At 43.8% G+C, this 22,504-nt stretch overlaps 1 protein-coding gene across 1 annotated transcript in view; it reads right to left on the bottom strand.

Moving 5' to 3' along the window:
- Window positions 1-22,504, bottom strand: part of FAM81A (family with sequence similarity 81 member A) — a 78,477-nt gene that overhangs the window by 53,705 nt on the left and 2,268 nt on the right. The window contains exons 2-3 of the mRNA XM_044230069.1: window positions 5,777-5,873; window positions 4,275-4,548 (exon numbers count right to left, since the gene is read on the bottom strand). Coding sequence (XP_044086004.1) covers window positions 4,275-4,548; window positions 5,777-5,796 — 294 coding nt within the window. The 5' untranslated portion in view covers window positions 5,797-5,873. The remainder of the gene's footprint in view (window positions 1-4,274; window positions 4,549-5,776; window positions 5,874-22,504) is intronic.

Below are 22,504 nucleotides of genomic sequence, written 5' to 3'. Positions count from 1 at the left end.
CTCACTCCATTTTTTATTTTCTTTTAAATTTATTTATTTGCAAGACAGAGAGAGAGCGAGCATGAGTGAGGGTCGGGGGGGGCAGAAGGAGATGGAGAGAGAATCCTAAGCAGACTCCACAATGAGTGCGGAGCCCAGTGCGGGGCTGGATCTCATAACCATGAGACCAGGACTTGAACCCAAACCACGAGTCAGGCACTTAACCAACCATGCTACCCAGGTGTCCCACACATCTCTCCTTTTACATCAAAAGCTAGAAATGATTAAGCTCGGTAAGGAAGGCATGTTGAAAGCCAAGATGGGCTAAAAGCTAGGTCTCCTGGGTCAAACAGTTAACCAAGTCGTGACCACAAAGGAAAAGTTTTTGAAGGAAATTACAAGGGCTACTCCAGTGAATGCACAAATGATAAGAAAGACAAACAGACTTGTCGCTGATACCGAGAAAGTTTTCGTGGTCTGGACAGAAGATCAAATCAGCCACAGCACTCGCGTAAACCAAAGCCTAATCCAGAGCAAGGCCCTAACTCTCTTTAAATCTGTGAAGGCTGAGAGGTGAGGATGCTGCTTGAAGAAAAATCTGAAGCTAGCTGAGACTGGTTCATGAGGTTTTTGTTGGTTTGGTTTTTTTTTTAAGATTTTATTTATTTATTTGGCAGAGAGAGATCACAACTAGGCAGAGAGGCAGGCAGAGAGAGAGGAGGAAGCAGGCTCCCTGCTGAGCAGAGAGCCCGATGCAGGGCTCGATCCCAGGACCCTGGGATCACAACCCGAGCCAAAGGCAGAGGCTTTAACCCACTGAGCCACCCAGGCGCCCCTGATTCATGAGGTTTAAGGAAGGAAGCTGTTTCCGTAATACAAAATGCAAAGAAGCAACACTGCTGATACAGAGGCTCTAGCCAGTTATGCAGAAGGATCTCGTTAAGATGATGAATGGAGGTGGTTACACTAAGCAACAGATTTTCAGCATAAATGAAACAGCCTTCCATTGGAAGAAGAGGCCATCTAGGACAGGAAAAGTCAATGCCTGGCTTCAAGGCTTCAACAGACAGGCTGACTGTCTTGTTAGGAGCTGAGAGAGCTGGTGACCTGCGGTTGAAGCCACTGCTCCCTGACCGTTCTGAAAATCCTAGGGCCCTTAAGAACTGTGCTAATCTACTCTGCCTGTGCTCTCTGTCCGCGGAACAGAGCCTGGATGACAGCACATCCTTTTACAACATGGTTTACCGAGTATTTTGAACCCATTGTTGAGATCTGCTGCTCAGAAAAAAAAGATCCCTTTCCAAAGCTTGCTGCTCACGGACAGTGCACCTGGTCACTCAAGAGTTCTGAAGGGGACAGACCATGAGATTAGGGTTGTTTTCACGCCTGCTCACACACTACCCATTCTGCAGCCATGGATCAAGGAGCACATTTAACTTTCAAGTCATGTTATTTAAGAAACACATTTCACAGGACTAGAGCTACCATGAAGAGTGATGCCTTCAGGAAGTCCCTCTGGGAAGGGTTCCCCGTTCTCCATGCTGTTAAGGACATTTATGTTTATGGGAAGAGGTCAGAATATCAACATTAGCAGGAGTTTGGAAGAAGTTGATTGCAACCCTCATGATGACTTTGAGGGGTTCAGGACTTCAGGGGAGGAAGTAACTGCAGATGTGGTAGAAACAGCAAGAGAACTGGAATTAGAAGTGGAGCCTGCAGAGGGGACTGAGTTGCTGCCGTCTCATGACGAAGCATGAAGAGCTGCTTCTTATGGAAGTGCAAAGAAAGTGGTTTCTTGAGATGCATCTACTCTTAGTAAAGATGCTGTGAAGACTCTTGAAACGACAACAAAACATTTAGAATATTACATAAACCTAATGGATAAAACTTTAGAAAGAAGTTTCACTGTGGGTAAAATAGTATCAACACCATTGTGTGTATGGAGAAACTATTCACGAAACGAGAACCAATCAATACAGCAAACTCTATCACCGTCTTTTTTTTTTTAAGATTTATTTATTTATTTATTTGACAGACAGAGATCACAAGCAGGCAGAGAGAGGGGGAAGCAGGCTCCTTGCCAAGCAGAGAGCCCGATGTGGGGCTCAATCCCAGGACCCTGGGATCATGACCTGAGCCGAAGGCAGAGGCTTTAACCCCCTGAGCCACCCAGGTGCCCCATCACTGTCTTATTTTTAAAAACTTGCCACAGCCACCCCAACTTCAAAAACCCCCACCCCGATCAGTCAGTGGCCATCCACCTCGAGGCAAGACCCAGCAGCAGCGGGTTAAGCCGCTGCCTTCGGCTCAGGTCATGATCTCAGGGTCCTGGGATCGAGTCCCGCATCGGGCTCTCTGCTCAGCAGGGAGCCTGCTTCCCTCTCTCTCTCTGCCTGCCTCTCTGCCTACTTGTGATTTCTCTCTGTCAAATAAATAAATAAAATCTTTAAAAAAAAAAAAAGGGGGGGGGGGCGCCTGGGTGGCTCAGTGGGTTAAGCCGCTGCCTTCGGCTCAGGTCATGATCTCAGGGTCCTGGGATCGAGTCTCGCATCGGGCTCTCTGCTCGGCAGGGAGCCTGCTTCCCTCTCTCTCTCTCTGCCTGCCTCTCCGTCTACTGTGATTTCCCTCTGTCAAATAAATAAATAAAATCTTTAAAAAAAAATTTTAAAAAAAAATGATTATGACTCACTGGAAGATCAGATGATGGTTACCAGTTTTTAGCAATAAAGTATTTTATTTATTTATTTATTTTAATTTGTTTTCAACAGCAATAAAGTGGTTTTTGTTTTTTAAGATTGTTTAACTGTGAGAGAGAGAGAGAGCGAGCGCATAAAGAGGGAGAGAGAGAGAGGGATGAGCTGAGCAGGGAGCCCAACGTGAGTCTCGATCTTAGGACCCTGAGATCATGACTGAGCCTGAGGCAGATGCTTAACCAACGGAGCCACCCAGGCTCCCCAATAAAGTGTTTTTAAATTTAGGTATGTGCATTTTCTTGACATAATGCTTCTGTATACTTTATGGATTACAGTTACAGTATAGCACAGTATAGTATAAACATAACGTTTATATGCACTGGGAAACCAAACATTCATTTGACTTGTTGTATTGCATATTTGCTTTATCATGGTGATCTGCAGCCAAACCTGTCATATCTCGGAGGTTTATCTGCACTGATACAGGCTAGAACATGGCTGACCTTCATAAATGTTATACGAGGTGAAAAAAAGCCAGTTGCAAAAGACTCCATGTTATAAGACTCCATTTATACGGAATGTCCAGAAAAGACACATTTAGAGACAGAAAGCAGATGAGTGGTTGCCTGGGCCCTGGGGAGAAGTGGGGATTGACTGAACACAGATCTATACAAATATTGGGGGTGATGGAAATGTTCTATGACTGAATCATGTTGATGGTCGCACAATTCTATAAATTTTCTAAAGATACTGAATTGTATACTTACACTGGGTGGATTTTTGTGCCTTATAACTCATACCTCAATAGAACCATTAAAAGTAAATAAACACAACCTGATGCTGAAAATTTCAGGAAGCATAACTCAGATACAATCTCTCTGACATGAATCAAAGGTTCTCCTTAATCTATCCACATTCCTCTTCCTTATATATTTAAAAATTATAGGTGAAGGATATTACCAGTGTTCAGAGCCTAAATGATCTTAAGCTCCTGAAAAAAACTGTGTGGTCCCTGTGACTGTTCAAAAAACAGCAGTAGATTTAGATATCTTAAAAATTTTGACCATATTGGCCTTTTACTGGGCTCATTTCAGATAAAAAAAATAAATAAAGCAATAAAAGGAAAGTCTGAGAAACAAATCAAATCCCAAAATTGTTTGAGTAATAAACCATATTATGTATAATCATTATGGCCTAGAAACATTTAATCTGAAGCAGCAAAGGCTGACTTAGTAATTGACTTAATAGCTATCTTCAATGATACGAAGGGTTTCACGGAGAAACTATTTGACTGGTTCTTCTCTTTCTCTATTGAGAGCCAAACAAAACAAAGTGATTTAATAGTCAGCAAGGTAAATTTAGATTAAACATAAATAACACTGACAGTAACTGCTATCAAATACTGAAATAAATTTAATTAGGATATTTGCTCAAGCTGTTTCCTTGGTGATCACTAGAACACACAGACAGAAAGCTCTGGTCTGAATGTATTACTTGCCTGGGAGGCAGAAGTCGACTTGCTGACCCCAGGCCCCCACGCGGGGAGGAGCAGGTCCGGGCAGAAGGCAAGCAGCCACCCTGACTTTCCCACACCTCACTCACCTCGATATCCCGATTGAGCTGCTTCACAATGGCAGTTATGTTTCTGATGTGCTCCTCCAAGAAGAGCCTGGCCAAGCGGTCGCCGCCCCCTTTGTTCTGCATTTTCTGCAAACTGCTAACAATGTCGTCCTTAATCCGGAAGGCGTGCTCCACAAGGGCCGCGGTTGTCTTCTCGTGACAGAGGATCCTATCTTCCAGTTGTTCCACGAGGCTTACAGATGAGTAGGGTGCCATGGTCAGGGACTGGCTGTGTCGGGGCATGGTTCTAACTCGCCTGTGGAAGGGAGCCACATTGCAAGGTTGTTCACTGGGAAAAAGTCATTTTCAAAAAGCCAGATTCAAGACTGCCCAGAGAAGTAAATGCAAATTCTCTCACCCTACAAGCTAAATGGGGCTTGAGGCAGGGTTTCTGCCACAAGTTTTCTTGGTGAGCTGGGCATCTTGAAGCAATCATACTCAGAGTCTTAACCATGCAGGTAGCAGGCTTGATAACCTCCAAAAGCAGGAGGCTGGTGGAACTGGGCATGCTGACACGTGCCCAATTCCAATCCAAGCTTATGGAGACCAAGCTTATCGGGACGCCTGGGTCGCTCAGTTGGTTAAGCATCTCAGCTCTTGATTTCAGCTCAGGTCATGATCTCAGAGTCCTGAGATCAAGACCCGCGTTGGGCTCCCCACTGAGTAGGGAGCCTGCTTCTTTCTCTTTCTCTCCACCCCGGTCCCGCCCCTTCCCTCCCCACTTCCTGCTCACACATGCGCATGCTCTCTCTCTCTCTCTCTCTAAAATAAATAAATCTTTTTTAAAAAATCTATAAAGATCAAGCATATTCACAAAGTCTCCTGACATGCCCTCCTCCCCCATTCCCCTACAGCAGTTCTTTAACATAATAACGAACTCTGAATGCCTACAAGGGTCAGGCAGGTGACCTAAATGAATCATGCCCATCACATGGGGGGTACTTAGGAGACCTGAAAAGGGCACTCCTCCACTAAAGGCAGCTACAATTTTCCTCCATCCACGAGTGACCATCTGGGAATGCAGGTCTATTTTTTCAGATTATGTCATATTTTTTTTTAAAAGCGGAAATTCAGACTTGTATGTGAAATCACCTGATTTTTAAATGTTAATGAGTCATTTAAAAAGTATTTAAGATAATGCAGGCCAAACAGTGTGCTTCCATGAGCCAATTCTGGTCTATGGACCCTCAATCTGCAACTTCTGATTTAAAAGGGTTAGTGGGACATTAGCCCTCAAGGCTCCAGAGTTGCATTTTCCTAGGGACCAGAAGTACAGCTGTACTGTAAGGTTATTATGAAGTCTCCACTTCTCACTGTCACTGAGCAGATCCTACAAATTGGATGCTGGAGAGGGACGCAACTGTACTTCTCTTGCCCTTGAACAAAATCATCCCTGGGTAACGTAACAGCCACAAAATTTCATTTATAATAACCATCACACCCACTAGCAGCCCTCATGGGATTGGTGGAAAGGAAAAGTATACCTTAGATGCATATTTTCCATATATTATACCTTTCCTCAGTGACGAGAGAAGGAAATGCAGTGCTCCGTTGGGCCATTTTCTTTTTAATAATTTACATCTGTTGAAAAAATAATCATTAAATTATTTAACAGTTTATATCTGGAATTGAAATGACATCTAAACCTTATTATTAAGTCACTAAGTGGATTGTAAATTATGCTGACACACCGATCAGTTATATTATTAAATGTCTTATGTCCTATACATGAAATGAACAGTAAATGTTCCAAGTAGGGAGAAAAGAATCAAGCAAAATCAAAATTAATACTGCCAAGCCTTGCTAGATAGATCACTGGGGACTGTTAAGCAGATTTTCTTGAAACTTCCTACCCTCCCACCCCATAACTGCATTTTAAGCTTGAGAAACCACTTTTACACAAATGAGATAGTTTCTTTCCTTTTTTTTTTTTTTTAAGATTTTATTTATTTATTTGAGAGAGAGAGACAGTGAGAGAGAGCATGAGAGGGGAGAAGGTCAGAGGGAGAAGCAGACTCCCCATGGAGTGGGAGCCCGATGAGGGACTCGATCCCGGGACTCTGGAATCACGACCAGAGCTGAAGGCAGTTAATTGCTTACCCAACTGAGTCACCCAGGCGCCCACAAGACAGTTTCTTTAAAGGCTTTATTCAGTCATGTCAGGCAGGAAACTACCTTAGTAAATCTGATCGCAGCAACTTCAGCAAATTCCATAGCAAATTAAGAGAGCACTTACTTCTAAATTAATCATAAATCAAAAAATACATCATCAATTGGATCTAATTTGGAGGAGCCTATCTATCCATGAAGAGAATGTGATTGATATTCCTTAAAACTTTTTTTTAATAAGATATCATCATTCATATTATATCTTGCCTGTAAGAAACATTTGGCCATCCTAACACATTAGAAATTTGAGCAAAACTGGAGAGTTTTAAAAATATTTTGTTACTTAGGTTTCTCAATACTGCTGTTAATTGCCTTAAAACAATGAATGCCTAGTAACTGTGATCTGATTCAGTAATTAGTTCTCATTTAGATGCTGGATTCAGAGAGCATTTCTGATTGAAACCATTGTTTTGGCATCAACTCTTCCAGTGTCTTATTTTTAGAGTTTCAAAATGTGAACATTTCATTTTCCTAGACAAAGAACTTTGAATTCAAACAAATTACATTTAAGAAAAAAAGTGATTCATGCCAAACAAGTTATGATGCCAAAGGAGATCTTCAGCTCTTAAGATAATCATCTCTGTCATTAAGACTACATGAAATCAGGCCAATGTGGAAATGTTAAGATTTAGAATCATAGAATCTTTACCATTTTAAATTTGTAATGTACCTTCGTTGAGATATTAATCTATGGAATAGCCCAATCTAAGAAACCTTTATCTGGCATCTATGATGCAGCTGAGTAACCTAAATATATACAACAAAATCCAGACCCCTCAGGGACTTCACAGCCTACAGAGAAAGATAGATATCTAAGCCAACCATGAAGCAATGGGATAAATGGCTATGAACAAAAACACACAGGGAGGGAAAAAGGAGAGGCCTTACTTTCCCCTGGGTAGGAAAGAGAGCTAGGAGGAGAGGAACTAATGAAAATGAGTAGGATTTCCCAAAGTACAGAATAGAGAGATTGTTCTACACCTTCTTTCCTGAAGACTCCACCATCACATCTACCTTCTATGCTCTCAGCACACTCTGGCCTAACCCATTCTTCAACTGCACACGGTGCCACTCTAGCCAATGCCAACCCTCCCCATTGCCACTCCACCCACCACTGTCCTTGAAGATGTCATGAACTCTTCTGCCTTCACACCTTTGTCTGTGAGCTCTATGGGAAACACTCTTCTCTCTGCCTCCCAAGAAAACTCCTATTCATCCCTTAAGGCCCCTCTGCCCTTCAGTTCAATAAAATAGCTCCCTCGTTTGTATTTCTTCAGCACTTTACTCGGTATGTTTTTATACTACCTATTACACTCTATTATTTTTAGCTATTTAATAGTCTGTCTCCCTTACTGAACTACATGCTCCTTCAGGGCATATTTCAAATCTTAATGGACACAGAGCTGACCTAGAACTCTCCATACGTGCCTGTTAATGGAAGCATGACTTACATCCCAGTATCAGAAACTGGAGCAATGAAGGCATTAGAGAGTGTTTCGTTAAAAAGTATAGTTCTTTACTGAGACTGCACCCAAACAGCCACTCAATATAATATTTGTAAAAGAATGGACACTTTTGGAACCCCCTTCTCTGAAGGTCATTTCATCCTTCTGGAATTTTCCTGCCTGAGCTAAAGAAGCCCAGCCACATCAACTAGCTGGAAAAGGAGTCTATCCACCACTCTGGCTGAGATTGCTTTTCAGTAACAAACCTATTACAAAGCACTATGCACTCTCTAGGACAGGAAATGTCATGTGGCATGAAGTCACAACACACACTGTGGTCTGTTCAGAACTGGTGCCCTCTTCAAGAAATGTGGTGGGAGCAAGCTTGCTTGGTTGGTTAGTGTTGTGATTCTTTATCAGACAATGGGACCTATATTACAAAGAAATAAGGATTAAAATAAATAAGTCATTGGGTTAAATAACTTCTCAAAGATCATTTCCAGATCTTCCCATTGTCAATTCTGGCCGACCTGCCTGTGGTCATCCGTTCCTGCACTTTTATAAATCTTTTATAAATCTGAGCTTGTAGTACCACAACATTATTAGGCAGATCTAGACTATCTACTGGTCTGACTCTGCTGTGTTTTGCTGATATAATATTAATCCCCAGCTTATGAGTTTAAAAAACATGGGAAAATTAGAGGAAGGGACAGGTAAGCAAAAGGAGAGAAGAGTTGAAAGAAATGTAAAAAAGTAAAAACCACAATGTTCAATATCAATAGAGTTTGGGAGTTCACAAAAGAGTAAAGGAAAATGCTCTTATCTAAACCAAAATAATTAATTGTGATTATGAGGATTCTCATTAGATTTTTATAAGTAAGATGACACTTAGGGCACCTGGGTGGCTCAGGTGGTTAAGCATCTGCTCTTGATTTTGGCTCGGGTCATTATATCCAGGGGGTATCCAGAGCCCGGCTTTGGGCTCTGCACTCAGTGGGAAGTCTGCTTGGATTCTCTCTCTCCCTCTGTCCCCTCCCTGCTCTCTAAAATAAATACATCTTTTGAAAAATAAAGTAAGATGACACAGGGTAGAAATACCCCTAGTATCATCAAATGTGAAATGACACATGACTTTTGCTAATGGCAGTTTTAACTTTCAGAAAAATTCAATGTCAATCATGTAAAAATTAAGTTAGTTTTTCATTTTACTATCAAAATACAGTACTGATGGGTTCTGCTAGGTGTCAGAATTTTAAAAAAAAATAGGCAAAGCACTTATGAATAAAGTGGTTGTAATCTGGTGGTAGGGGGAAAAGTCTATTTTCTTATAGTTAAAAATAAAGGGAAAGGAGAGAGAGCAGAGAACAGCTGAAGGTGTGCCTAGAAAGACAGGTGGGAGGGAACCGTGCTCCAACGTAGCTGTCCCACGCTCAGGGCTTGGTCTCCACCCTGCGCAGTGCGGGGGCAGACGGGTGACGGGACCAGGGCTGGGAACGGGAAAGGCAAGCTGAGGGAGGGTCAGAAGCGAGGAGAGGTCCCAGGACCAGGAACTCAGCTGGGGGGGGCAGGGCCTGGAGAGGAGCTTCTGCCTTCCTCTCTCCTCCCTCTTGCTTTTCCCATTGCTCTGGCCTCTCCACTTCCTTTTCCTATACCTCAGGGCTCACCGTGCATTTTCCTTTGCCCCTTCCATTTTCTCTCATTCCCACTGTCCATTCTCCTTCCCCCTCCTGACTGTGCTCTCCCTGCCTCTCCTCCTCCCACTTTGTGCAACCGCAGGTACACTTGTCCAGCACTGGAAAGCACTGTGAGGTCAGTGAGGTCAGAAAGACCCTTATTTGAAGGCTGGCTTCCCAGATGTGATCTTAGCAGGCTGGCCTTAGCTTGTTGGCCTGGGGACCTCTTACATAACAGCTGCTCACTCTCAACAAGGGCTAACCCCTGTCCGACACTCCGGAGCATACTCTCGGGCATTCGTCGAATTCATCCTCACAATTGGCGAAGGAATGCTCTTACCATCACCATTTACACAGAGGAAACAGATTTAGAAAGGTTCAGGAACTGGCCCAACCACACACAGGGATTTGAACTTGGGCCTCTGCCTCTTCCTCACCAGGCATTACCCCACAGGAGGACTACAGGGAATCGACAACGCTGTCTGGCCTTAGGGCACTCCACAAGCTCCCAGGAAGGACTGGTTCCTTTCCCTTCCCTGGCAAATGCACATCTGAGAGAAAACACATCTCTTTTTAAAAATAACACTTTAGGGGTGCCTGGGTGGCTCAGTGGGTTGAAGCCTCTGCCTTCAGCTCAGGTCATGATCCCAGGGTCCTAGGATCGAGCCCCACATCAGGCTCTCTGCTCAGCAGGGAGCCTGCTTCCCTTTCTCTCTCTCTCTCTCTCTGCCTACCTCTCTACCTACAAATAGTACCCATTTGTTTAAGGAGGTATCAGATGGTTTCCTGGGTGGTACCAGTGGGGAAATGACGGGCATCTGCTTTAACCCTTTCATTTGGCCAAGGCTATTCCTCTGGTGAGGGTACAGCTACAGTGAAGTCTTGCTGTCACTCGTGTTTTTCAATCAGGCACACATGTGCAAAGAACAATTTGCAACACACATCCTTGTATGAGGAAATTTGAAACATTTTAAGAAACACCTTTTTTTAAACTGAAAAATGCTTTCTGTGATTAAAATTTAAGCTCTACATAAAGGCATAAAGAACAAAGTGAAAATTACCCCTCAGAAATTGATGTTAATGTATTGATTTACATTTTTTTTTAAAGATCTCTCCCCAGGATACATTTTCCTTTCTGAAAAAAATAAAGTCATTCTCTATAGCATGTGTGCCCTGCATTCCCTAATTGGCACTGTATCATGAACATCTTTCCATATATAAAGACACATCATGATTTTTAATGCAGGCATAATATTACAGTGAATGGATATACCAAATTGTTAGGCAGCTCCTTACTGATGAACATTTACACAGAAATGTTATTTTAAATCATGATTTAGTTCAAATTTTTGTCTCAATTTTCCTTTCCTTTCCTTTCTTTTATGAGATAATGCAGGTAGTATAAAAGTCTGAGGGGCAGAGTGCAAGCTACTTCCAAAATTGAGGTTAAAGTGAGACTCTAGGGGATCTGGGTGGCTCAGTGGGTTAAGCATTTACCTTCAGCTCAGGTCATGATCCCAGGGTCCTGGGACTGAGCCCCATGTCAGGCTCCCTGCTTAGCCGGGAACCTGCTTCTCCCTCTCCCTCTGCCTGCTGTTCTCCCTGCTTGTGGTTTCTCTCTCTCTCTCTCTCTGTCATATAAATAAATAAAGTGTGACTCTGACAATGATATCTAAAGAATCAGGAAGGGATGAAATCAGCAGATCTTTAAGAACAATCCAAGATACTGCTAACACTCACAAGTAAAACAGAGCAAGCAGTCATCACATTTGTGATTACTGGTTCAAGGTCAGTCTTCGGCTCTATACTGTGGGCTCCATGAAGAGCTGAATTGTCCACAGCTTTATTCCGAGCACCTGGCACACTGATGATCAACGAATATTTACTGGATCAATGAATCTCAAGGACAGATGACAGAAATGAAGACATTTCCTAATGTTGACTTTAATCAACTGAATTATATTCTGACTAGAGAATGAATGCGCAACCAGAAAGAGGGATAGTATACACAGCATATCCAGTAAAAGCAGAGTTTAAAGAGGAAAAATTTATCAGTGTTTCCAGCAACCTGAGAATCTGGGGCTGCAAAAAGGGTTCTGTGATGGAGAGGGATGTATTAAGTTCTCATGGTCCAAGGCCATTAGCCCCCAAGGTATTCCTGCTCGCTCCTCTTGCCCTGAGCCCAAATTCACCAAGCGTATCATTTAGCCTCCTGTGTGGATGTGTGTAAAAGTAGAACATGCGAGAAGCAGCACAAGCCCCAGTCTGCCAGCTACTTTTCTCACTGTGCTGGGAACCAGACTTGTGTGAGCCTGTCTCCCAAAATCTGTCTCTGACTGCCATAGCAGTGCTAAACATCGAAACCTGAGACGTGAAACTTGACACTGAAACAGGAGGATCCCAACATGGTACCTGCTGTGGGGGACAGACTAGTATGTAAGGTAGCCCCCATGATCTCTGCCTCCTGGAGTCCATATCTGTGTGATCCCCTCCCCCTGAATGTGGTGGTACATATGACTTGCTCCTAACCCACAGAATACGGCAGAGACCAGTCAAGTGGCAGTCCCCTGTCTTCAGTCAGCAGCTGTAGTCACCCGGGATTCTGATACCAAATCACACAGGGTGTAGTTCTGCTCACTGCGAAGAGATGATTTATTTTATAATCTGATGTTTAAGTCTTTTACTAAATTTCTAAATGGTTATTTTACTTTTTAAAAATCTCAATAAATACATTAAAGAAAGAAAAAGAAATTTAACAAGTTTTTTCCTAACATTGGCTCCGTGCTAGCCAGTGGAAACAAATCATAAAATAAATCTAATTTGCCACAAGAGATCAGATTGCAAGGGATGCCATTTCACCCCGTCAGGATGGCAAAAATCAAGCGTGGCAAGATCGGGTATTGACAGGAATATATATGGAACACGAGGAACACCAGATGGGAATGTGAATCAGTACCACTCCTCTGGAAGGCAATCTTCAGTATCTAGTAAAGCTGAAGATGTGCAAACTCTGTGACCCAATGATTCCACTGCTAAGAAATAAAACAAAAACAAAACCACCAAAAAAGCCCTCTCAAACATGTTCACAAAGAGACATTTACAAGAATACTCAAGGCAGCATTATTTCTAAGAGCAAAAAAGTAGGTGGTGGCTGGGGGGTGTGGATTGAACACCCATCATCAGGCAAAAGGATGAATAAAGCATGACACATTCATGCAATGAAGAATCACCCGTTGTGGAGATAAATGGATTAGTGTTACAAGTCTCAATGTGAATGAATCCCACAAATACATTGTCAAAAAGCAAGCTGAAGAAGGATATGGACACCTAATGATCTTTTTATAAAGGTTTAAAATATGTCAAGTTAATATGCCAAATCTGTAATATTTAAAGACGAGCATGGAAGACACCAGATCAGAGTCATATTTGTCTCTGAGTGACAGAGGGATCAGACATATGGATACAGACACTTCCAACTAAATGTATGATGTTTTACTTCTTCATTTTTCATTGTATCATTAAAAAAAAATTACTTCTTTCCACCCCTACTTAAAAATAAACAAACAGGGGTGCCTGGGTGGCTCAGTCGGTTAAGCACCTGCCTCCAGCTCAGATCAGGATCCCAGGGTCCTGGGATCAAGTCCCACATCCCTGCTCAGTGGGGAGCCTGCTTCTCCCTCTGCCGGCTACTCCCCCTGCTCATGCTCTCTCGCTCTTGCTCTCTCTCACTCACTCTTGGACAAATAAAATCTTTAAAACAAACACATAATCATGTAAAGACTATGAAGTGGAAGGAAGTCAGAGTGTTAGTCTCCCCAGCACACACACTCAGAACTCAGTCTTTCCCTAGACTTTCTGAGGACCGTGAAATGAGAACAGTAACTAATCTTCATCAGATCCCTGGCCCTAAGGCATTTCATCCATACTTACCATGTGATCTTATCTAAATGTTAATATTTCTATAAATGGCTATTGGTTAAATGTCCAACAATAAAAGAGCAGTTAACTAAAGCACAGCACACCCACTCAAGAGAATATCAAAAACCATTTAAAATAATGGTTACAAAGACTATGAAGTAACATAAAAAAATATTTATATGCCAGCTATAATGCTAAGTTTTTTTTTAAAGAATAAGATTTGAAAAAGGATTTATAGCCCTATATAAAACCATAATCAGAGCCTGGAAACCAGAGCTTTGCTCCTTGGCACCACAATATAGATGGTACAAATATTTTAACTTGAGTTTAAAAGACAGGCCAATTTTTTAAGGTCATCTGCCATACTCCCCTCTCTTTCCACTCTTCCTCCCCAAGGTGAGGAGCTCACTTGACCCTGGGCCTGTGGAGGTGGATGGAACCATCAAGGACAAGGAAACCACTACCCCTCTGTGAGCACTGGCCATGCTTTTTTTTTTTAGATTTTATTTATTTATATGTCAGAGAGAGAGGCAACACAAGCAGAGGAGTGGAGGAAGGTGAGGGCGAAGCAGGCTTTCCACTGAGCAGAAAGTGGGGCTTGATCCCAGGACCCCAGGATCTTGACCCCAACAGAAGGCAGACCCTTAACGACTGAGCCACCCCAGCACCCCAGCACAGGCCACCCTTATCTGCCTTCCTCCCCTCTCTGAAATGACCCACCACAGGGCTCTGCCTCCATGAATGGACACTTCCTGACTTGCAGCTACCTTTAATGCCGTTCCCCCAACCCACCCTGTGCCAGACTGCTGGCACTGCTCTGGGATGGGAATAGCTGGTATCTAGGTAAATCATTTGTTTTCAGTACAAGGAGGAGAAAGAAGGCCATGCACCTGCGGCCAGGGATGACTAATTCCAAAGCCAAAGTATTAGATTGATAAAAATGGCCGAAAAGATACCACTGATAACAGCAGGAGCCTTCCATAAGTCCATCACAGGGCTCAGATTGAGAGAATGCCACCACATTATGTGCAAAGAAAATGAAACAGCACAAATAAGTCTTTATAAAACACTCTGTCTTCTTCTTAATAGACAACTCCCTCTCCCTAAACCTGGACAGCATGTGGGTGAATAGACGAGCCATCCTTGCAAGAAATGTACTGGGCTGGCACATTTGAGCATGGAAATGGCATTATGGTTATGAGGTGGATCTGGAGAAATCTGGGTAAGTCACCAAAGGAGGGAATGTTATAAGGCCTTACACAGCGTCTAAGACACTGGGTGTCCTCATATCAAAATATCCTTAGGTCAATGGCGAATTAATCTTACCTGACACACCCAGACATTTCTTTCCAATTCTACATTACTCCAGCAACCCAAAAGTCCCTCAACTGTCCTGAGCAGAGTAGAGCAGGGGTTCCAGAACTAGAAGTACTATTATAATAATATTTTCTTAAAACAACATAAAGGCATAAATCAAAATATAAATAGTGGCATTGGGTACATTTTTATTCCACTTTTCCTTATTTTGAAAATACCTTAATAAGTATGTTGTTTTCACAATGACAAAAATCTAAATACAAACTTCTTGAGGAAAAGAAAGTGCCAATGAGCAAAAACAAAACAAAACAAAACAGAAACTGCCCATGCATAGTTATCAAAATCAAGAGACAAGCCTGATTCTGGGTTTAAAGGTTATGCTATGGTTCAGGTAAAATAAGTTTTATAGGCTTTTTTTTTTCTCCTGTGGTTAAAAACAGGTAACACAAGATTTATCATCTTTAAAAAATGTAAGTGTGCACTACAGTAGTGTTAACTTTCTATCTCTAGAAATCTAGTTCTAGAAATCTTTATATCTAGAGTTCTAGAAGATATAAAGATCTACATCTAGAGATATAAAGATCTCTAGAACTTTTTCATCTTCCCAAACTAAAACTCTATACACATCAAACAACAGCTCCTGGTTTCCTGTGAATGATTCCCCAAGCCCCATTCCCCTGTGGGCACATCATGAGGCTTGAGCCCAGTACGCTCGCTGAAGCTTTCATCAAAGCCCTGGATTGCCCTTACGTTGGGATTCAGGTGTTGCAAACAGGTCCAATGGCTGCCGTTGGTGGGAGCCCCCAGCATGGCATCCCAAAAGTCTCACGTTCCATCGACAGCGCGAGTCCCTCCACAGGGTCCCAAGGCAACTATCTCTAATGCCTTTTGTGAAAATGACCTTAATTCTACTTTGCAAAACTTGTTCTCTTTCCCCTCTGCTGAGGGGGAAAGTGGCTGTATTTCTGACCCATTAAAAACAAACAAACAGGGGCACCTGGGTGGCTCAGTGGGTTAAAGCCTCTGCCTTCGGCTCAGGTCATGATCCTGGGGTCCTGGAATTGAGCCCCAAGTTGGGCTCTCTGCTCAGCCTCTCTCTCTGCCTGCCTCTCTGCCTACTTGTGATCTCTGTCTGTCAAATAAATAAATAAATCCTAAAAAAAAAAAAAAAACCAACAAACCAAAACCAAACAAACAAAAAAAAAACCTTCCAAATGCTCAAAACATTGATTGTGGCTGCCAGCAAGTGCAGGGCTCGCTATATAACTGAGGCAATCCAGAAAATCTGTAACATATATGTGGCCTCTGGTCCAGATGGGAATGGATTGGAATCATCCAAACCCCTAGAACCCAAGGAATGGCCACCAGTATGGCTTTAACCCATTCTCCCACCTTAGAACGATGTTAACGTTTTTAGGTGAACCTTGCAAAAACAGATTGGTTTTTGTTCCCATCTATTAATAACAGCCATTTTTGAAATGCTATTTAAATCTTCTATTGTTATTTGAACTTCTCATGGATTATGTCTCTCCAGCTGAGCTACTTTGGGGCCGTACGGACACCTTACCATCAGCACCTATAACCCCTGTGAAGCCCAGCACAGCACCTCTTCACAGACACTCGGAAATATTTGCTCATTGGCTTGTTCTTCTAATTTGGTAAGGCCCATCGTTTTAATTACTGAGTTGCTCTGCCCGGATGACAGAGCGATGGCTGACTCAAGATCCCCTCCAGCTGTGAGCCTGGCAGACTCCTTTAGGCTGCCCTGCAGTGCGCATGGGCACCCACACCAAAAAGAAGTGTCTTAATATTACTTTCAGGGTGTTTTATTATGTTCAACAGCTATATTTGGCAACTTTCTTTCTAGCATTAGAGAAGACACATTACTGAATGTTAAAAAGGGAATCTGACAAAGGCAACAGCTAGAACAGAAAGAAAAATATATTACTAAAGGCTGGTGTAAACTTTCTACCTACTAAATTACCTACACCCCCAGATGCACCAAGGACCGCTGGAAGGCAGGCATGACTGTGTCTGTAGACAGAATTTGGGTTCTATCCTACATGCATCTCTAAAAAGCTAAGAATGTGGCCATGGGCGAAAGATCCAGCCTCCAGCTTCTGCCCTTTCTCTCACACACAGCAGGAGGGGGCTGGACTTCTCTGCTGAACACAAGAGTCTATGAGAGACTCTTTTATTTGGAGTAACAACTTGACTTCAGTGCATTAATTTTATAACTATTTTGGAGAGAGCAGGGGAGGACTCCTGTGCTCTTCCAGAGATAATTAAAAATGTGGAAAAAAGAAATCTGAAATCAACAAAAAAAACAAGCTGAAGTCACCAGGGGTTTCTGAATAACATCTTCCCGGTTAAACAATTTTAAGAATTCCATAATGTGAAAGCAACCCCCACACATTCTCTCCCACATAAACACGCTTTGTATGTAAGCCCCACTCGGCTAAGCAGCACTATCTCTTGCCTTCGCTTCTGTAGCTACTTTTGCCAGAGAAGATGTCATCTGCACAAAAGCTTTCTCTTAAGAATGAGAAGAAAGCTGACCACCGGCCAGCAAGCACAGGCACGCCTTGAGCCGAAATACTGTCATTCCAACAATCTCAACAGCTCACCACCCGACAATCTGATGACTGACTTCAAATACCAATTTTGCTTTAGCAGAGACTGAGAAATTCAGGCCTTTTGATGTCTGTCAACCAGCACATTCCCAGGAACTTTCCTGGTGGGCCCGAAAGGTAACGGAATAAACCATTTTATAATCTCTGCTATGTTTTTAAAATACCAAGAACCACTGAGTCATGGTGGGGGCTGGGGAGGGGATCAACAGAAGACCACTGAAGAGTAAAAACAAAAACAAAAACACTCTTTTATCTTTTTTCACCTGCTTTTATATTTAAAATTCATGGAACCTAAAACCACACCCAACAAATCAAAAAGTAAAATAATGCAGACAGAGAAAGGGATGAAAGCAGAAGAGTTATTAAGAGAAAGGAACGGGCGGAAGGAGATACAAGGGAGAAGAGGGGCAGGAGTGAAGGCGGAAAGGCAGTGCTGTGGGCCAGGCGTGGAGGGAGAGGCAGCCAGACAATGAAGAGGAGAGAAACAGGTGGTCCGAGGGCTCCCAGGGAGGATGGGAGCCTGAGAAACTGCTTCTCACACATGCAGCTGCTCATTTGGGGTGTGAAGGAATAGATGGGCCATTTTTAATATGCTATGTTAGCTTTCTCTACTCTCTTTTTTTAATCAAATGTGCCATTTCTTTGTCTTGACACATACACAAGTCATTGTGTCATTAGGTGTCATTAGGGGAAAATCACTTACTCCACTTCCAACACGTTAGTACCTTTTCAAATTACCTGTCGATTTGCTAAAAGGCCCTATTTTGAACCCCCCATCTACCTGACTCCCAGAGTAAGGCATGGGGCTCCCACCCACCATCACGTACCAGATGCTAGCAGACAACTCTAAGATCACTCTGCGCAGTTCGCGAAATGATTTCATCAAGGAAATGAGTCCAGTCAGCAAATACTCATTGAGCCTCGACAGTGCTGAACGAGACAAAGCTCCTCCTCCAGAGCTTCATGCCGACAGGGAAGAGTAGAGAGGCTGGTACCTGCTGCGTGAGTGGCACCAACCAGGCCTCACCTTTGGGCCGAAGGCAGGACCGGTGCCAACTGTTGGGCATTCAAAGGGATGAGTTAAGGAAACACAGGGCAGCAAGAGAAAGTGTGGAGGGAGGGCAAAGTAGAGGAAGCGCTGCCTTGTGGAAATTCCCAGCGCAGGGGCTACTGGTGGAGGGCCGCTGGGATCGTGGGCAGAGGGAGGCGGTAGGAACAGGAAGGAAGCAGAGCAGTTGAGGGAGACCTTGCAGGGAGCACCTCAACGCTCAGCGGTCACCTGCATGTGGGAGGGTGGCGAAGAGAAATGAGAATGAGCCAGGTGATCAAGCGCGGGTCACAGAGGACAGTGACAGGCATGGAAATCATTAGCGAAGGCAGTGAGAGGGGCACACTGTTGCCCTGTGGGATGCCTCCTGAAATCCACCATGAGAAGCTCCAGGCAAACCCCAGTTAAAGGATACCATACAAAATATCAGCCTGTCCCCTTCCAAAGCGTCAAGTCCGAGGACAACGAGTCCAAGGGCAACTGAGGAACCATCCAGACGAAAGGAGATTCAAGAGCTAAAGATTTAAACACAGCTAAAGATTTAAAGATTTGTTCCTCCTCTTCTACTATGAAGGACATTATTAGGGCTACTGGTGACACGCGAGTAAGGTCTGTAGATTAGACAACAGTACGGAATCAATGGCAATGTCTCAATTTTGGACATTCGTTATGCAAGGAATGTCCTTGTTTTATGGTTTTATTTTATTTTATTTTATTGTAAAGATTCTATTTATTTATTTGACAGAGAGAGATCACAAGTAGGCAGGGAGGCAAGTATAGAGAGGGGGAATGCAGGCTCCCTGCGGAGCAGAGAGCCCTGTGAGGGGCTCAATCCCAGGACCCTGGGATCAGGACCTGAGCTGAAGGCAAAGGCTTAACCCACTGAGCCACCCAGGTGCCCTGAAATGTCCTGTTTTTTAGGAAACAACACTGAAGTACTGGGGGAGGTAGGTAAAGGGGCATTGTGTCTACAGCTTAACTCTGAAAAGGCTCTGAAAAACTGTATCAACATATGTATGTGTGCATGCGTGTGTGTGTGTGTGTGTGTGTGTGTGTGTCTATGTGTGTGGAGAGAGCACAAAAGAGAAGGATAAAGAAAGTGGGGCAAATAGTTAATATTTGTAGAATTTGGGTTAAAGATGCAAATTATTTAAGTTATTCTTGCAACTCTTCCGTAAATCTGAATTATTTCATAATAAAAAGTTAAAAAGGGGAAAGTGATTTAAGGAAGCCATGACAAGGAGCTGTTTAGAGACTGAACAGTCGGGCTTCTGGGTATCAGATTCCGAATGGGATTTGGGAGAGGGTGGGCTCGAAATGCTGCTTTGAAGGCCTCTGGAAGTGTAGGGAAAGCCTGGTGAGAGTAGGCTCTCAGGTCAGAGTGCCGGGATTCCTTTCTCAGGTCTGCCCCTTCACAACCAGTCACTGACTTAGGTTATTTTCATTTCTCTCTCCTCCAAGTTCTTCACCTGCATAACAGGAATGATGGGAGTATGTGCCCCACAGACGTGGAAGGGGATGAAAGGACAGGGTACGGGTCAGTTGCGACGCCCAGTAACGCCCAGGACAACCACCCAATGACAACTAACGTCAGCCGCAAGGTGAGTTGACAGCTGGGATGGGAGAAGGCAGGAGGTCAGCAGAGGAAGAGAAGAACGCCAAGGACAGGACCCCCCAGAATCCCACGTCCGGAAGTCTGGGGGAAACAGGAGATAAAGAGGATTGAGCTGCTGGTGGATAACCAGTGACACGGAGACAAGGGAAGAGAGAGATCCAGGCAGCAGGCGGCAGGGCAGATCAAGGAGGGAAAGACAGAAAAAGGCCTCAGCTCTGCCACCAGGACACCACTGCGGGAGCTCCACAAGAAAGCAGTTTCAGCACAAAGGTGAGGGTGGGGCCAGACAAGTGAGTGGGCAGTCTCGGAGGAGGGAAACCCAGAAGACAGCAGAACCCGGCAGCAGGGTGCACACGACACTGCCAGACACTGGAGCCTTTGCCCCATGTGCTCTTGAAATGAATTTAAAATTAACAAAAACCTGGGCCACCTGGGTGACTCAGTTGGTTAAGGTTAAGGTGTCTGCCTTCGGCTCAAGTCACAACCTCAGGGTCCTGGGATTCAGCCCCACATCCGGCTACCTGCTCAGTGGGGAGTCTACTTATCCCTCTCCCTTTGCCTCTGCCCCTACTAATGTGTGTGCGCGCGCTCGAGCGCTCTCTCTCTCTCTCTCTCGTAAATAAATAAAAATCTTAATAAAAATTAACAAAAACTGGAAATTGTGCTCCTCAGTCACATTAGCCACATTTCACATGCTCAGTAGTCACACTGTGGCCAGTGACAATCACACTGGACAGCGCAGGTACAAGATATTTCCAACATCACAGAAAGTTCTAGTGGACAGATTTGGGACTCTGTTTCTTTTTTATTTATTTATTTGTCAGAGAGAGAGGGAGAGAGAGCGAGCACAGGTAGACAGAGAGGCAGGCAGAGGCAGGCAGAGGCAGAGGGAGAAGCAGGCTCCCCGCCGAGTAAGGAGCCTGATGTGGGACTCGATCCCAGGACGCTGGGATCATGACCTGAGCCGAAGGCAGCTGCTTAACCAACTGAGCCACCCAGGCGTCCTGGGACTCTGTTTCTTTTATTATGAGAAAGATGACTTGCACAGACGGTGGGGTGAGAGTTGGGCAGAGTAAGGAGGGACCAAAAAAACTGAAGAGAGGGAATAACAGAAAAAGCAAGCTCTCTCCTGAGGCAAGAAGGAAGGGCAGAAGTCCAGAGAATGGAGAGTGTGCAGTATATATGGGTTAATTATGGGGAGGGGACTTGTAGACATTTTTTTGCCTCACAGAAAGAGGAAATAAAGAAGGACAAAGATGGATAAAGAAAAATGTTTCGGGGGGAGCCTGGGTGGCTCAGTCAGTTAAATGTCTGCCTTAGACTCAGGTCATGATCCTGGAGTCCTGGGATCAAGCCCCTCAGTGGGCTCCCTGCTCAGCAGGGAGTCTGCTTCTCCCTCTGTCCCTCACCTTGCTTATGCTCTCTCTCTCTCCAATAAATAAATAAAATCCTAAAAGAAAGAAAGAAAGATGTATGGGGTGGTAAGGTAGGTACAATGACAGCTTATACTGAGGCAGAGGGCAGTAAACCAGGATGTGGATATCCTTCATCTCTTCGGTGAAAAAAGGCTGTCTGCTGAAAGGAAAATGATTGGAAGTGTAAGAAATGGGAAGATCTGGCACAACCTCTAAAGGAATGCAGTCGTGAGTTAATAAAAGATGGATTTTTTTTTTTCATAGAAAAGCAAGACCTAGGTGAAATTAGAGCCAGCATAAATTTGCAGTGGAACCAGTCCACAGGTCCTTGTGACTTTCTCCTGGATAACTTGGCAGGCTGGGAGAAGAAAAAGTAGATAATGAGGGTGATTTTGGATTGAGGACTGGAATATGAGAAGCTCAATATGTTAAGAATAAAGATTCCAGGATTCCAGACAGAACAGAAATGGCTGGCAACATCTAGACTCCAAGCGGAGAAACGGAGCCATAAGGGGATTGGAAGAGCAAGCAATTAAGGGACCAGAGTCCTCAATAATGGTTAAAATCCTGTGCCGTAAGTAGAAAGAATCAGCCAAGCAGACTAAAGTCCAGATCTTGAAGGTAGGAAAAAATTCCCCAAACTAAACAAACCCAAAATGTGAGTGGTTGACGTTAAGTGAACATTAAGGCCATAGGAGTTGAAGACCCTGAGGAACTTCAAGGTCAATGAGTTAATAGAGCCTCAATATAAACCCCAATGTCATGGGCAAGAGACAAGGTAGAGAAGAGAACCAAGCCAGTAGCTCGTGTTTATCTGTCTGTTACGTTTTTGTAGCATCAAGGGAAGTTCTTGCCAAACTGGGGTATACATCAGAATCACCCACAGAACTCGGTTTTCTCTCCCCATCTTCCTTCCTCCTCCTTCTTCTTTTTGGGTTTGTTTTTAAAATAAGGATTTGTGGGGCGCCTGGGTGGCTCA

Source organism: Neovison vison, chromosome 13 (assembly GCF_020171115.1).
Source record: "Neovison vison isolate M4711 chromosome 13, ASM_NN_V1, whole genome shotgun sequence".
Taxonomy (NCBI): Eukaryota; Metazoa; Chordata; class Mammalia; order Carnivora; family Mustelidae; genus Neogale; species Neogale vison.
Note: the sequence above shows the minus strand (reverse complement) of the source record. Positions and strands in the feature narration are given on the sequence as shown.